General features: G+C 39.5%; 1 protein-coding gene across 4 annotated transcripts in view; it reads left to right on the top strand.

The window, feature by feature from the left end:
- AMN1 (antagonist of mitotic exit network 1 homolog) overlaps positions 1 to 9885 on the top strand; it is a 73589-nt gene extending 63704 nt beyond the window's left edge. For all 4 annotated transcript variants that reach the window (XM_006058599.4, XM_006058601.4, XM_044941317.2 and 1 more), the window contains one exon: positions 8212 to 9885. In XM_006058599.4, coding sequence (XP_006058661.1) covers positions 8212 to 8285 — 74 coding nt within the window. In that variant the 3' untranslated portion in view covers positions 8286 to 9885. The remainder of the gene's footprint in view (positions 1 to 8211) is intronic.
- Positions 9886 to 16457: the final 6572 nt, after the last annotated feature.

The following is a 16457-nucleotide window of genomic DNA, read 5'->3' as shown; positions in this document are numbered from 1 at the left end:
GAGCCAAGTGGTTTGTTTCAGAGTTTCCTATAATGAAAGCTGATTCCTTGCTTCAAGAACACTTTTTAAATTTCATGTATTTCATTTTCTATATCCTATATTATTCTGTTTCTTCATCATTCTTTAGTCATCTATTACTAATCCAGCATGACAGAACTTCTTAATGCCACACACTGTAATGGCGTATTAGAAAAAATGTGCACAGCCTCACTTATTTACCTGTGTATTTTATTAAAATGTGTTAATTACATTCCCCTTGATAATTTGAAAAACCTAGTTTGTTAATTTATATTCCCATAGTTTCTTCTTTTTCTTGGGGCTTCAACAGCTCCCATAGTGAATCTCTTTCAAAAAGTGGTCTCCATCTACATTAGTCATAGATTTTTTAAAAGATGGTCAAGTAAAAGATTCCTCAGAAGTCATCTACACAGTTTAGTGAATTTAGGTGGCTTGTCCCAAATATTAGAAATAGGTACTAATAGAACTGGAAGTAAAAAACCTAAATCACCTAATCCACAATCTCTACTTCTTTTTCCAATAGAGCAATTTCCTAAGCCTTTGGTGTCAAGTGGCTTAACTACTAGTAGAGAGGGAAGGAAGTAGGAGAGTGACATCAAGCATCAGTAATGTGATTGGTATAAATGACCTTTAGAGTCTTTTTCAGTCCTGAGTCTGGTTTTGGTGAGTAGCAGAATTGTTGTTATTTAGTTGCTTAGTCAAGTCTGACTGCCAGGCTCCTCTATCCATGGGATTTCCCAGCAAGAATGCTGCAGTAGGTTGCCATTTTCTTCTCTGGGGGATCTTTCAGACCCTGGGATCAAACCCAGGTCTCCTGCATTGGCAGGTGTGTTCTTTACATTGAGCCACCAGAGAAGCCCAAGTAGCAGAATAAGCCACCCCAAATATGCCTCTTTGGCATAAGGATTATTTTAAGCCATTTTTCCTGAGAATCAGCAGACACTGGAGGAGCTCTGAAAAGAGAAGTTACCCTTTTGTGAAGATAGTTTACATTTTTAAAGAAAATCTTCATTTGTAAAATGTCTCTCTCCGTGTCTGCCTCTCTGTACCAAGAGGAGAGTAAAAGTGAGAAGAGAGGGGTGACTCTAAATCAGAATCATATTCAGTGGATGAGGCACTTTAAATCTTCATAGTGAATCTTACTGTTACCAAACTGAAATAGGGTCTCTTCACCCCATGTGCAGCAAAGCCAATCCTGACACCAAGTTGTGGTGAGGGAAAGTGCAGGGTGCCAAGCAAGCAGCATGGGCAGCTGATTCTCAAAAGGCAGGAACTCCCTGATAGCTTTCAGCCAAGGGTTATTAAAGGCAACATAAGTGATGAGGGTCGCAGGGTGCATGATCAACTCATGCATGTTTTTCTGATTGGTTGGTGGTGAAATAGCAGGTTGATGTTTTGGGAATCTCAATCATCAATCTCCTGGTTTCAGCCAGTCTGGGATCAGCCAGAATGCTGGTGGTCATCATGTAGTCAACATCTTCCACTTGGTGAAAGGGGTGTTAGTTTCTGCAGAAAAACTCAAAGATATGCATCAGATTGTTATCTGTATCCCTTCAGGAGGAACTAGGAGTCCTGTGACTCTATTGTTCAAGCTATTATTACTTTTCTTGCTTGATTGCTTTCTTTGTTTCTGCATTTTCTGTTTCTCTAATCATTAACTGTTTAAGTCTGTTCTTTGGAACTCAAGGAAGGCCTAATAGACACAAGGTTTTTCTATAAATAAGAAGTGGGAGACAAGGAGGGACTTGTACCTAGGAGGGCCTGGCAGAGCTTGGTTTCATTACCCTGTTAATTGTACTTTTACTGGTAACTTTCCATAACCAGTTTCCCAACAATCCCAACATCTCTCAATTGTCTTTAGCTGAAAATGGTGGTAACTTGGGCCATCTCAAGGAGTTTACTCATTTTTCCTGATTATCTCCCATATATACATGAAGTATTCTTGTTGATAAACTTCTGTTTGTTTTTCTTTTGTTAATTCATCTTTGGTTACAAGGGGATCTCAGCCAAGAGCTCAGAAGCGTAAAGAATTTTTTTCCTCTTCCAGTTTCTACAAAATACTCTGGCAAGAGATCATGAAATACTTAGAGACGCCACAGTTTCTCTCTATAGCATAAGAAACTTACAGGCATCAAATATTCCTACTATTAACTCACTGCCCTAAGTACTCTATATATTTATGAGGAAAAGCTGCCTGAATAGACTGAGTAATGTAATACTGGAAAAGATTAAGGGCAGAAAGAGATGAGGGCATCAGAGGATGAGATGGCTGGATGGCATAAGCAATGCAATGGATATGAACTTGGGCAGACTCCAAGAGATGGTGAGGGACAGGGAGGCCTGGCATGCTATAGGCCATGGTGTTGCAAAGAGTCAGACACAATTAGGCAACTGCCCTCTAGCATCAAAATTTGTAATTACATTAATATACACTGTATACTCAGAGCTAGAGGGAAAAGTGTTTTTCTATATATATGTGTGTGTGTGTGTAATAGTAGATTCCTACAGAAGAATGACAGAAATATATAATCAGAAGTTAAATATTTACATATATTTGATAATAAATTCATAATTAGTAAATATGCCAAAATAGTCTTAGAAACACCAACTAAAGTATATCAGGAAGTATATGTTTCCCATTTTGTTCTTTTTCAAAACCGTATTGACTGTTCTGATTCCTTTAAATTCCTGTGTAAATACTAGGATTGTTTTGTCAATTTCTTTTTTAAAAATTAGGTGGCATTTTGCTAAGGATGGCATTGAATCTGTAGATCAGTTTGGGGAGTACTGCCATCTTAACGAAAACTCTTCTGATCTATGAAAAAATGGATAATGATACATGAATCATTTATTCTGATCTTTGAATAAATGGACATCTTCACATTTATTAGACCTACTTTCATTTCTTTCAACAGTCTTTTGTAGTTTTCAGAATATCAGCTCAGTTCAGTCACATAGTCATGTCCGACTCTTTGCAACCCCATGAATTGGAGCATGCTAGGCCTCCCTGTCCATCACTGACTCGCGGAGTTCACTCAAACTCATGTCCTTCGAGTCGGTGATGCCATCCAGCCATCTCATCCTCTGTCATCCCCTTCTCCTCCTGCCCCCAATCCCTCCCAGCATCAGAGTCTTTTCCAATGAGTCAACTCTTCGCATGAGGTGGCCAAAGTATTGGAGTTTCAGCTTTAGCATCAGTCCTTCCAAAGAACACCCAGGACTGATCTCCTTTAGAATGGACTGGTTGGATCTCCTTGCAGTCCAAGGGACTCTCAAGAGTCTTCTCCAACACCACAGTTCAAAAGCATCAATTCTTCGGTGCTCAGCTTTCTTCACAGTCCAACTCTCACATCCATACATGACCACTGGAAAAACCATAGCCTTAACTAGACGGACCTTTGTTGGCAAAGTAATGTCTCTGCTTTTGAATATGCTATCTAGATTGGTCATAACTTTCCTTCCAAGGAGTAAGCGTCTTTTAATTTCATGGCTGCAGTCACCATCTGCAGTGATTTTGGAGCCCAAAAAAATAAAGTCTGACACTGTTTCCACTGTTTCCCCATCTATTTGTCATGAAGTGATGGGACCAGATGCCGTGATCTTCGTTTTCTGACTGTTGAGTTTTAAGACAACTTTTTCACTCTCCTCTTTCACCTTCATCAAAAGGCTTTTTAGTTTCTCTTCACATATCAAAGATGAATCTTACTTTCAGAATTGTTAAAAAAAAAATAGATATTGGCAAATATACATAAAACTTACTATTTTAACCATTTTTAGGGTACAATTCAGTGGATTTAAGTACATTCACATCATTGTGCAAGCATCACCATTAACTATCCCCAGAACTTTTCCTCATCCCAAATAGAAACTCTTTGCCCTTTAAACAATAACTCCCCATTATCCTTTCCCCCAGCCTCTGGCAACCTCTGTTCTATCTTCTGTCTTTATGAATTTGCCATTATAATAAGTTTTTTAATGTGACAATGTGTCCTGTCACCACAACAAGACTGTCCATTTAGGGGAAAATAGTGTACTACATTGATTAATTCCCAAATGTTAAGCTAACCTTACATTCCTAAGATAAATCCTTTTTCTCTGTTGCTAGATTTGGTTTGCTCTTGTCTTATTGAGGATCTTTGAATATATATTCATAAAAAACATTGACCTGTTGTTCTTTTTCCCTGTGCGTGTAATGTCTTTGTCTGGCTTTTGTGTAAAGGTAATACTGTCCTCATAAAATAAACTAGAAAGTGTTCCTCCCTCTCATAGATGAGGTATAAACTTCTATACATAGTTTTGTTATAGTTGCTGTCTTTATCCATCCTTTTACTTTCAACCTATTTGAAATCTGCCATTAATCTAAATTTCCTATAATAATAGACTTCCTGTGTAATAACTAATGATACTTTTAAAACAATGAAAACTCCATTTGTTGTATTTTTGGGCACGTAACAAAATTAGCTGTCAATGTAAACCTTGATTTCACAACTATAATTTCTTGTTTCCAGACACCCTATGGTTCTCTTTCTTGTACTAAATCTTAATGTTTGACTTATTTTTGTTTTACTTAAAATAAAATCTAGTAACCATATGTTGGGCCCTCTTTTTTTCCTTCTTGTTGCTGTTGGTTAGTCATGTCTGATTCAGTGACCCCATGGACTGCAGCACGCCAGTCTTCCCTGTCCTTCACTATGTCCCAGAATTTACTCAAACTCATGTCCATTGTGTCAGTGGTGCCATCTAACCGTCTCATCCTCTGTTGCCCTTCTCCTCCTGCCCTCAATCTTTCCCAGCATCCAGGTCTTTTCCAGTGAGTTGGCTCTTTGCATCAAACGACCAAAGTATTGGGAGCTTCAGCTTCAGCATGTGTCCTTCCAATGAGTATTCAGGGTTGCTTTCCTTTAGGATGGACTGGTTTGATCTCCTTGCAGTCCAAGTTCAAAAATATCAATTCTTTGGCACTCAGCCTTCTTTATGATCCAAATGTGACTACTGGAAAAACATCCATACGTGACTACTGGAAAAACCATAGCTTTGACTATACGGACCTTTGTTGGCAAAGTGATGTCTCTGCTTTTTAATATGCTGTCTAGGTTTGTCATAGCTTTTCTTCCAAGGAGCAAGTGTCTTTTCATTTCATGGCTGTAGTCACTTTCTGCAGTGATTTTGGAGCCCCCCAAAAATAAAGTCAGCCACTGTTTACATTTTTCCCCCTTCTGTTTGCCCTGAAGTTATGGGACCAGATACCATGGTCTTAGTTTTTTCAACGGTAAGTTTCAAACCAGCTTTTTCACTCTCCTCTTTCACCTTCATCAAAAGGCTCTTTAGTTCCTCTTCTCTTTCTGCCATTAGGGTGGTGTCATCTGCATATCTGAGGTTATTGATATTTCTCTCTGCAGTCTTGATTCCAGGTTGTGCTTCATCCAGCCCAGCATTTCGCATGGTGTACTCTGCATATAAGTTAAATAAACATGGTGACAGTATACAGCCTTGACGTACTCCTTTACCAATTTTGAACCAGTCCATGTCTGGTTCTAACTGCTGCTTCTTGACCCACATACAGGTTTCCCAGGAGGCAAGTAAGGTGGTCTGGTATTCCCATCTCTTTAAGAATTTTCCACAGCTTGCTGTGATCCACACAAAGGGTTTAGCATAGTCTCTTTAAGTCTGAGAACCACTAAGACTAGGTTAGAGATATGTTATACATACAACATAGATTGTTAATTGCTTTACAATGTTTTGTTGGTTTCTGCCAAACATCCAATCAACCAGCCATAGGTTTACATATGTCCCCTCCCTCTGAAACCTCCCACCCTATCCCACTCCTCTGGGTTGTCACAGAGCACTGCTTGAGCTACCTATGTCATACAGCAAATTCCCACTGGCTATGGCAGTGTGTGTTTCAATGCTACTCTCTCAATTTGTCCCACCTTCTCCTTCCCCCACTGTGTCCACAAGTCTATTCTCTATGTCTGTGTCTCTATTGCTCCCCTGCAAATAGGTTCATCAGTATCATTTTTCTAGATTCCATATATATGTGATAATACACGATATTTGTCTGACTTACTTACAGACTCTAAGTTCATCGACCTCACTAGAACCAACCAAATGCATTCCTTTTTATAGCTGAAACTCCTGAATTTTTTAAAAATTAATTAATTTAATTGGAGGCTAACTATTTTACAATATTATAGTGGTTTTTGCCATACATTGACATGAATCAGCCATGGGTGTACTTGTGTCCCCCATCCTGAACCCCTCTCCCACCTTCCTCCCCATCCCATCCCTCAGGGTTGTCCCAGTGCACTGGCTTTCAGTACCCTGTTTCATGCATCAAACTTGGACTGATCATCTATTTCACATATGGTAATATACATGTTTCAATGCTATTCTCTCAAATTATCACACCCTTGCCTTCTCCCACAGAGTCCAAAAGTTTGTTCTTTACATTGGTGTATCTTTTGCTGTCTCGCATATAGGGTCATCATTACCATCTTTCTAAAGTCCATATATATACGTTAATATACTATATTGGTGTTTTCCTTTCTGACTTACTTCATTGTATAATAGGCTCCAGTTTCATCCATCTCATTAGAACTGATTCAATTGCATTCTTTTTAATAGCTGAGTAATATTCCATTATGTATATATACCACAGCTTTCTTATCCATTCGTCTGCCAATAGACATCTAGGTTGCTTCCATGTCCTAGCTATTGTAAACAGTAGTGTGATGAACATTGACCCCAATGTTCTCTTGGGGAGATCCCAATGTATCTCTTTCAATTCCGATTTCCTCATTATGTACCCCCAGCTGTGGGATTGCTGGGTCATATGGAAGTTCTATTTCCAGTTTTTTAAGGAATCTCCACACTATTCTCCATAGTGGCTGTACTAGTTTGCATTCCCACCAACAGTGTAAGAGGGTTCCCTTTTCTCCACATCCTCTCCAGCATTTATCTTGAAATAATTTTTAAAGTAATAACATTTTAGCAGTATTTTTACATTAGAAGATATTATAAAACTGACTTTGTAAATGTAAACCATATTAAAATCACTCCTATATATTGTGAATAACTGAAAACCATCTAAATGTCTGGTTATATACATCGGTTAAATTACAAGGAATTCATATAATAGTTATCAATTTAAAATCATGTTTTGTAAGTATATGACATGGAACATGTTCAACAATTGGTTAAGTTGTCCTGTTCTGGTAACTACTCTCTCCCCTGACTTCTTTCAGCATGTTGCAGCTTCCCAAGGTGTTTTACCATACCTGCTGGCTTTCTTTAATCACGCCTTTGTAAATAGTCACTTCATTAACCGCTGTTCAAACATGCTACTTTAGTGTCATCTAATTCCTGGCAGGACCCTGAGAAAGTTTAACACTGTTACTGTCTGTTTGATGTAATCAAGATAAAATTACAGGACTTCCGTGGTGGTCTAGTGGATAGGAATCCAGCTGCCAAAGCAGGGGACATGGTTCAAACCCTGGTTAGGGAAGATCCCAGATGCTGCAGAGCAACTAAGCCCATGTACCACAACTACTGAGCCCATGCTCTAGACCCTGTGATCCGCAACTACTGAGGCCTTGTGCCTAGAGCCCGTGCTATACAAGAGAAGCTGCCACAAGGAGAAGCTCGCTCACTGCAAAGAAGAGTACCCCCCATTCACCACAATGAGAGAAAGCCTCTGAGCAACAATGAAGACCCAGCACAACCAAAAAAAAAAAAAAAAGATGAGATTACTGAGAAAACAATAAATGCCTGTTTTTTTCCAAAGTATCACTATGTTTACCGCAGCTGTGTTAGTCTCTCAGTCATGTCCAACTCCTTGCAACCCCACGGACTGCAACCCACCAGGCTTCTCTGTCCATGGAATTTTTCAGGCAAGAATACTGGAGTGGATTGCCATGCCCTCCTCTAGGAGATCTTCCCAGCCCAGGGATCAAACCCAGGTCTCCTACATTGCAGCCATATTCTTTACCATCTGAACTACCAGCAGGGAAGTCCAATAATAGTGATGGCTACCATTAATTAAATGTATTTTTAGTTTATACTATGCTTTGTATATCATCTAAGTCTTTTAACCCTATGATGTATAATAGTCATCATCCCCAGTTTATACATGAGGATACATTCAATATCACTGATTACTGTGTATTAATATATTGTTATTGTTTTCTTTTGTAGATCATTCACGAGAAGTCTTGGAGCAATTAGTAGGCCCGAACAAACTAAAGCAAGTGACGTGGACTGTGTATTGATGCTCACTGAAGCTTATCAAATCTATGATCTTCACACTACTTTCCCTGGAAACAATGGTCTCAGAGATTGGCTTTCCAATAGTATAATTTATGCTTTGAAGTTAATCTGGCTTTTAAACATTTTAATAGTGCTTTTATTTCTATATATAAGTTCGCTGATGAGTGAGTGTTCTTGAAATGGCAATTATAGCATGCCCTCTGATATATTGGGGGAGGGTACTGTTTTCTTCTTAAATAAGAACGTTTTAAGTTACCTGTTTTCCCTGGAAATTTCCTTCTCCTAACTAGATATTTGAGCTGCTATAAGAGATATTTATCACTGTGGATAAACAGGAGAATTCTAAGTTATTTCTAAAAGCATAGTTACCTTCCTAGCTGTTTTCTGGCTACTGCCTTCCAAAGTATTTAAATGTCCACTGGCCAAAAAGCAAAGCTGAATATCATGCCTGTATATTCTTCACAAAAATTATTATTTCAATGAAACAAAGAAATGTAATAGTTTAATATCATAATCTCAGATATCATACCTTAGCCATTTAGCATATGAGTGATACTGAGGCCTTTGCCCGGCCACTTATTACATTGATTTTTATGGCTACTTTCCCCCAATACATGCTATTCATCTACAAACTTTCTTCCTTAAAAACTGCATTCAAGAATGTGTAAGAATGAGTCAATATGAAATAGCATCACAGAGGTTGTATCCTGAAGCTCTACTGGTTTCACATTGTAAAATAAACAGCAGAGATCTTAGTTTTCAAATGCAATATATTACTATCTATAATCACAAAATTCTCTAAAACATACCACGTTTAAACTACCCCCAAATTCACCATATTCCCTATGCCAAAAGCCTTTGTCAGTGGGACCTTCTTAAAGACTTCCTATTTGAACTGTGATACAGTGAATAACAGGGAAAGTATAGTACGGTAGATTACTTGGACATATGTAGAGGGACAGGTTTACATATTCAACTCTACTTCTTCTCCTTACTATTAACTACTTTATAAATGTGCTATGTTTATAGTGTATAGTGTACAATATAGTGTGTTGCCACTGCAAAGGTGGTGCACATGCGTGTATGTATACAATGGGTAAGCCCTGTTCCGTCTGTGAAATTTCTCTAAAGACAAATTAGTAAGATTTAATATTGAACACCTAACCAAGTCACTACCTTTTTCCCCTTTTGAAGAAACTAGTTTCAAGATCTAAAGTGTCAGATTTTTAAGGTCTATAAAGGACTATCATCCTAAAGCAGCTTGTGGCTTGATCTTTTGTATACTACTGGTTATATCAGCTATTTTTCAGCACTCTGCTTAAAAGTCTGGTCTCCCATCCCTATCCTACCTATAACTTCACCCTTACCTGTCCTTCTGAACTCTGTTTTTCTCCTATCCATCTTTTACCATCTGACATCTTATTTTTTATTTATTATCTATCTGCCCACCCTAGTATATAAGCTTCATGAAGACAAACATTATTTCTCTTTTTTACTGCTGTATCTCCAGTACCTAGAACAGTATCTGGTATCTAATAAGCACCCAAATATTTGTTGAATAAATAGACAAGAAAATAAATAAAAGTAATACCCATACTTCAAGTTTCTGGTCTGTGACATGTACAGATATTGGAGTCATCACTCCCACAAGATAAAAGCTGAACAAACTGAAAATCATGAAGCAGTACAGCATTGTTTGAAAGTAAAGTTGTGTTAGTTGTAGATGTACACTGCAAACTGCAAACTCTAGGGCAACCAGTAAAATATATGATTGACATCCTAAGGGAGGGGAGATGAAACCATATAAAATGCTCAATTACCAGAAAAGGGGGCTTCCCTACTGGCTCAGTGGTAAAGAATCCGCCTGCCAGTGCAGGAGACACGAGCTTGATCTCTGGTCTGGGAAGATCTCACATGCCGTGGAGCAGCTAAGCCAGTGCGCCTTGACTATTGAGTCTGTGCTCAGGAGTTCAAGAGCCGCAACTATGGAAGCTGATGCACCCTTGAGCCCATGCTCCACAAGAAGAGAAGTCATGGCAGTGAGGAGCCCACACACAACAGCTAGAGAAAGCCTAAGCAGCAACAAAGACCCAGCACAGCCAAAAAACAAAAAAAGATAAAGGAGAATTCCCCAGTGGTCCAGTGGCTAAAGACTCTGCACTTTCACTGACAAGCTGCTACTGCTGCTAAGTCGCTTCAGTCATGTCCGACTCTGTGCAACCCCAGAGACGGCAGCCCACCAGGCTCCCCCGTTCCTGGGATTCTCCAGGCAAGAACGCTGGAGTGGGTTGCTATTTCCTTCTCCAATGCATGAAAGTGAAAAGTGAAAGTGAAGTCACTCAGTCGTGTCTGACTCCTAGCAACCCCATGGACTGCAGCCTACCAGGCTCCTCCGTCCATGGGATTTTCCAGGCAAGAGTACTGGAGTGGAGCCTGGGTTCTATTCCTGGTCCAGGAACTAAGATCCCACAAGACTTGCAATGCAGCCCCACCCCCACCCCAACCCCACAAAAAAAGATAAAATAAGGAAGAAAAAGTAGAACACAAAAAAGAACAACGGCAAGGAATGGGAAACAGCTATAAGGATGGTAGAAATTAACCCAACTATATCAATAATGTCTTTAAATGTTTAAATGTGAACAATCTATTTGTTAAAAGATTTATTTATTTAAGGTTTTGGCTGGGGTGGGCCTTTGTTGCTGCATGCAGGCTTTTCTCTAGTTGTGATGAGTGCGGGCTACTCTGATAGGGTGTTCAGGCTACTGTATTGCAGAGCACAGGCTCTAGTCACTTGAGCTTCAGTAGTTGGCAGCAAGTGCACTCTAGAGCTCAGGCTTATTGTTGCATCACACAAATTTAGTTGCTCTGCGGCATATGCGTTCTTCCCAGAGCAGGGATCGAAACAGTTTCTCCTGCATTGGCAAGATCTCTGAAGAAGATTTAGCTTCGGGACCAGGGACCAGGCTTGATCACTCAAGAGCTTTTGTGTAGCACAGTTCTATTAAAGTATAAGAGGGGACAAAGAAATCGTCTAACATAGACATCACAAGGGGAACAGATAGCACCCCACTTGCTAGTCTTAGCAAGGGAGCTATATACTTTTTAATTGGGTATAACAATAAATCAAAAGAATGTCTCAAGGTTACAAAGATCTTACTAGATCCAGTCCCATAATTTACATTTTCAGATGACACTTCTGTTCAGTGGCTCAGTCGTGTCTGACTCTTTGCAACCCCATGAACTGCAGCACACCAGGCCTCCCTGTCCATCACCAGTGCCTGAGTTTACCCAAACTCATGTCCATTGAATCAGTGCCCTCAATCTTTCCCAGCATCAGGGTCTTTTCAAATGAGTCGGCTCTCGCATCAGGTGGTGCAACTACTGGAGTTTCAGCTTCAACATCAGTCCTTCCACTGAATACCCAGGACTGATCTCCTTTAGGATAGTTGGTTGGATCTCCTTGCAGTCCAAGGGACTCTCAAGAGTCTTCTCTAACACCACAGTTCAAAAACATCAATTCTTTGGCGCTCAGCTATTTTTATAGTCCCAACTCTCACATCCATACAGGACTACTGGAAAAACCATAACCTTGACTAGATGGACCTTTGTTGACAAAGTAATGTCTCGGTTTTTTAATATGCTGTCTAGGTTGGTCACAACATTCCTTCCAAGGAGTAAGCATCTTTTAATTTCATGGCTGCAGTCACCATCTGCAGTGATTTTGGAGCCCAAAAAATAAAGTCAGCCACTGTTTCCAATGCTTCCCCATCTATTTGCCATGAGGTGATGGGACCAGATGCCATGATCTTAGTTTTCTGAATGTTGAGCTTTAAGCCAAGTTTTTCACTCTCCTCTTTCACTTTCATCAAGAGGCTCTTTAGTTCTTCTTCACTTTCTGCCATACGGGTGGTGTCGTCTGCATATCTGAGGTTATTGATATTTCTCCAGGCAGTCTTGACTCCAGCTTGTGCTTCTTCCAGCCCAGTGTTTCTCATGATGCATATAAGTTAAATAAGCAGGGTGACAATATACAGCCTTGACTTACTCCTTTTCCTATTTGGAACCAGTCTGTTGTTCCATGTCCAGTTCTAACTGTTGCTTCCTGACCTGCATACATGTTTCTCAAGAGGCAGGTCAGGTGGTCTAGTATTCCCATCTCTTTCAGAATTTTCCACAGTTTATTGTGATCCACACAGTCAAAGGCTTTGGCATAGTCAATAAAGCAGAAGTAGATGTTTTTCTGGAACTCTCTTGCTTTTTCCATGATCCAACGGATGTTGGCAATTTGATCTCTGGTTCCTCTGCCTTTTCTAAAACCAGCTTGAACATCTGAAAGTTCATGGTTTACATACTGTTGAAGCCTGGCTTGGAGAATTTTGAGCATTATTTGACTAGCGTGTGAGATGAGTACAATTGTGTAGTAGTTTGAGCATTCTTTGGCATTGCCTTTCTTTGGGATTGGAATGAAAACCGACCTTTTCCAGTCCTGTGGCCCCTGCTGAGTTTCCCAAATTTGCTGGCATGTTGAGTGCAGCATGTTCACAGCATCATCTTTTAGGATTTGAAATAGCTCAACTGGAATTCCATCACCTCCACTAGCTTTGTTTGTAGTGATGTTTCCTAAGGCCCACTTGACTTCTCATTCCAGGATATCTGGCTCTAGGTGAGTGATCATACCATTGTGATGATCTGGGTTGTGAAGATCTCTTTTGTATAGTTCTTCTGTGTATTCCTGCCTTCTGGTTCTGTTAGGTTCATACCATTTCTGTCCTTTATTGAGCCCATCTTTGCATGAAATGTTCCCTTGGTATCTCTAATTTTCTTGAAGAGATCTCTAGTCTTTCCCATTCTATTGTTTTCCTCTATTTCTTTGCACTGATCACTGAGGAAGGCTTTCTTATCTCTCCTTGCTATTCTTTTGAACTCTGCATTCAAATGGGTATATCTTTCCTTTCCGCCTTTGTTTTTCACTTCTCTTTATTTCACAGCTATTTATAAGGCTTCCTCAGACAGCCATTTTGCTTTTTTGCATTTCTTTTTCTTGGGGATGGTCTTGATCGCTGTCTCCTGTACAATCTCACGAACCTCCGTCCATAGTTCATCAGGCACTCAGTCAAATCTAATCCCTTAAATCTATTTCTCACTTCCACTGTATAATCATAAGGGATTTGATTTAGGTCATACCTGAATGTTCTAGTGGTTTTCCCCACTTTCTTCAATTTAAGTCTGAATTTGGCAATAAGGAGTTCATGATCTGAGCCACAGTCAGCTCTCAGTCTTGTTTTTGCTGACTATATGGAGCTTCTCCATCTTTGGATGCAAAGAATATAATCAATCTGATTTCGGTATTGACCATCTGGTGATGTCCATGTGTAGAGTCTTCTTTTGTGTTGTTGGAAGAGGGTGTTTGCTATGACCAGTGCGTTCTTTTGGCAAGACTCTATTAGCCTTTGCCCTGCTTCATTCTGTACTCCAAGGCCAAATTTGCCTGTTATTCCAGGTGTTTCTTGACTTCCTGTTTTTGCATTCCAGTCCCCTATGATGAAAAGGACATCTTTGGGGGGTGTTAGTTCTAGAAGGTCTTGTAGTTCTTCATAGAACCGTTCAACTTCAGCTTCTTCAATATTACTGGTTGGGGCATAGACTTTAATTACCGTGATACTGAATGGTTTGCCTTGGAAACAAACAGAGATAATTCTGTCGTTTTTGAGATTGCAACTAAGTACTGCATTTTGGACTCTTTTGTTGACTATGAGATACTACATTTCTTCTAAGGATTATTCAGAAGGTTCTTAGGAAGGAGAAATATGTCCTTGAGCAGGATACATTGTTGTTATATAGTCATTGGTACAGAGTTTAAGGAAAAACATATCCTTGAGCAAGATGAGTTGTTTTGTTGTGCAATCATCAGGTCTTGATTTAAAGAAAAAACATTTGTCCTTTATCCTTCTTGACAACTCCAGACTCCTATCTTCTTCTCGGGGACCCTGGACTTCTTATCAACCTACCTAGGAATTGACTCTCAGATTCTCAACAACTGCACCACCAGGGAAGTTCATATGTGAACAGTCTTAATACAACCTGTTTGTTAGCTATTAAGTCATTTCAAGGATCACTGTTATATATATATGGGAGATTTTAAATATTTTAAGTAATATTTGAATATCTCAAACACCTTCTTGTACCCACCTCATAAATAATTAAGAGAAGATAACAGAAACGGGGTTGTAGATATTGAAAATTAAACCTACTCTTGGCCTCTTCAAGTCAATGTCCAACAGTGCTCCAGAGTATAATTCCCTTTAATTTTCTCCTTCTTATCCTGCCGAGAAAGACATTACCCAGCAGAATATCCTGAATTTTCAAAGAATATGTCAACAAAACTCTTTCTCCTCAAATACCATCCAATACCACTGTAGCCTATAATTTCCATTAATGTTTACCAATGCGGAATCAAACTTTTGAGTTTATAATTGACCCCCAGTAGATCAATGGAAATTGGATACAAGAATTGATTTATTGGGTTATAATAATCTCTGACTTCTAAATTCAGGAATCAGAAGATCCTCTGTTGACCTCAGCTCCAAAACTCCCATGTAATGATCCTGTTTTCCTATCTAAGCAACAACGTTCTCCTAACTGCTTTCTCGACATTTCTGTTGAATGACTGTAACTATGATCACATCTCCCTGGTATCCTAATCCCATTGGCATGTGTGTATTATTAGAAAGCATATAATGCAAGTGTCATAACCAATTCCTAAGTAGTATGTAAGAACAAGAGAGTACAGTTGACCCTTGAACAACATGGGTGTGAACTGCACTTTATGTGTTTTTGTTTGGTTCAGTATTATGCAGTCCATCCTCGGATGCAGAAACTTGGATTTGTAATGTAAAGTTATATGCAGATTTTCAATTCTAAGGGGGTGGTTGGCGATTGTCAGCACCCTAACCCCCACATGTATACAAAGTTGCATTTTATACTTCACTTGTAATATGTATTGTGGTCATGTTTTGTTTTAAATTGAAGAACAGGAAATATAGTACATAAAATCAGTACAAAATTACAAGACCCAAAAGTAAAAACTAGGTCTCCCTCCCACCCTCATCCATCAGCCATCTGGTACCCTTTCAGAACACAACCACTCTGACCAGTTTCTTAACTTACCTTTCCGAAGACATAATATGTCTACTGCAAATAAATATATATGCTTTACACATACATTCATATGTAAGTATATACACATTTTTTTTTTCATAAATAGTGGTATACTGTACATATAATCCTTCACATTGTTTCTCATTTATGTCCTAACATTCTTATTGATATATAAGATCCTGACAACTTGGGATATTGGTGGTATAACAAACTGTTACTGATCTTGAGGTGAAGTCGCTCAGTTGTGTCTGACTCTTTGTGACCCCGTGGACTGTAGCCCACCAAGCTCCTCCGTCCATGGGATTCTCCAGGCAAGAATACTGGAGTGGGTTGCCATTTCCTTCTCCAGGAAATGACCTTAATAAACCATAAAAATGCATCATAAGGTATCACAGTACTGAGTATGTTGTTGTTGTTGAGTCACTCAGTCCTGTCCGACTCTTTTTGAGACCCCATGAACTGCAGTACATTAGCCTTCCCTGTCCTTCACCAATTCCCAGAGCTTGCTCAAGCTCACATCCATTGAGTCAGTGATGCTATCCAACCATCTTATTCTCTGTCATCCCCTTCTCCTCCTGCCCTCAATCTTTCCCAGCATCGTGGTCTTTTCTAATGACTCACATCTTCCCACCAGGTGACCAAAATATTGGAGCTTCAGCTTCAGTATCAGCCCTTCCAATGAATATTCAGGGTTGATTTCTTTAGGATTGACTGGTTTGATCTCCTTGCAGTCCAAGAGGCTCTCAAGTGTCTTCTCCAACACCACAACTCGAAAGCATCAGTTCTTCAGCGCTCAGCCTTCTTTATGCTCCAACTCTCAAAGCATCTGTACGTTACTACTGGAAAAACCATAGCTTTGACTACATGGACCTTTGTCAACAGAGTAATGTCTCTGCTTTTGAATATGCTGTCTAGGTTGGTCATAGCTTTTCTTCCAAGGAGCAAGTGTCTTTTAACTGCATGGCTGCAGTCATCATCCGCAGTGATTTTGGAGCCCAAGAAAATAAAGTCTGTCA

This window comes from Bubalus bubalis, chromosome 4, assembly GCF_019923935.1.
Source record: "Bubalus bubalis isolate 160015118507 breed Murrah chromosome 4, NDDB_SH_1, whole genome shotgun sequence".
Lineage (NCBI taxonomy): Eukaryota > Metazoa > Chordata > Mammalia > Artiodactyla > Bovidae > Bubalus > Bubalus bubalis.
The sequence above is the reverse complement of the archived record's forward strand: the minus strand, read 5'-3'. Positions and strand labels throughout refer to the sequence as shown.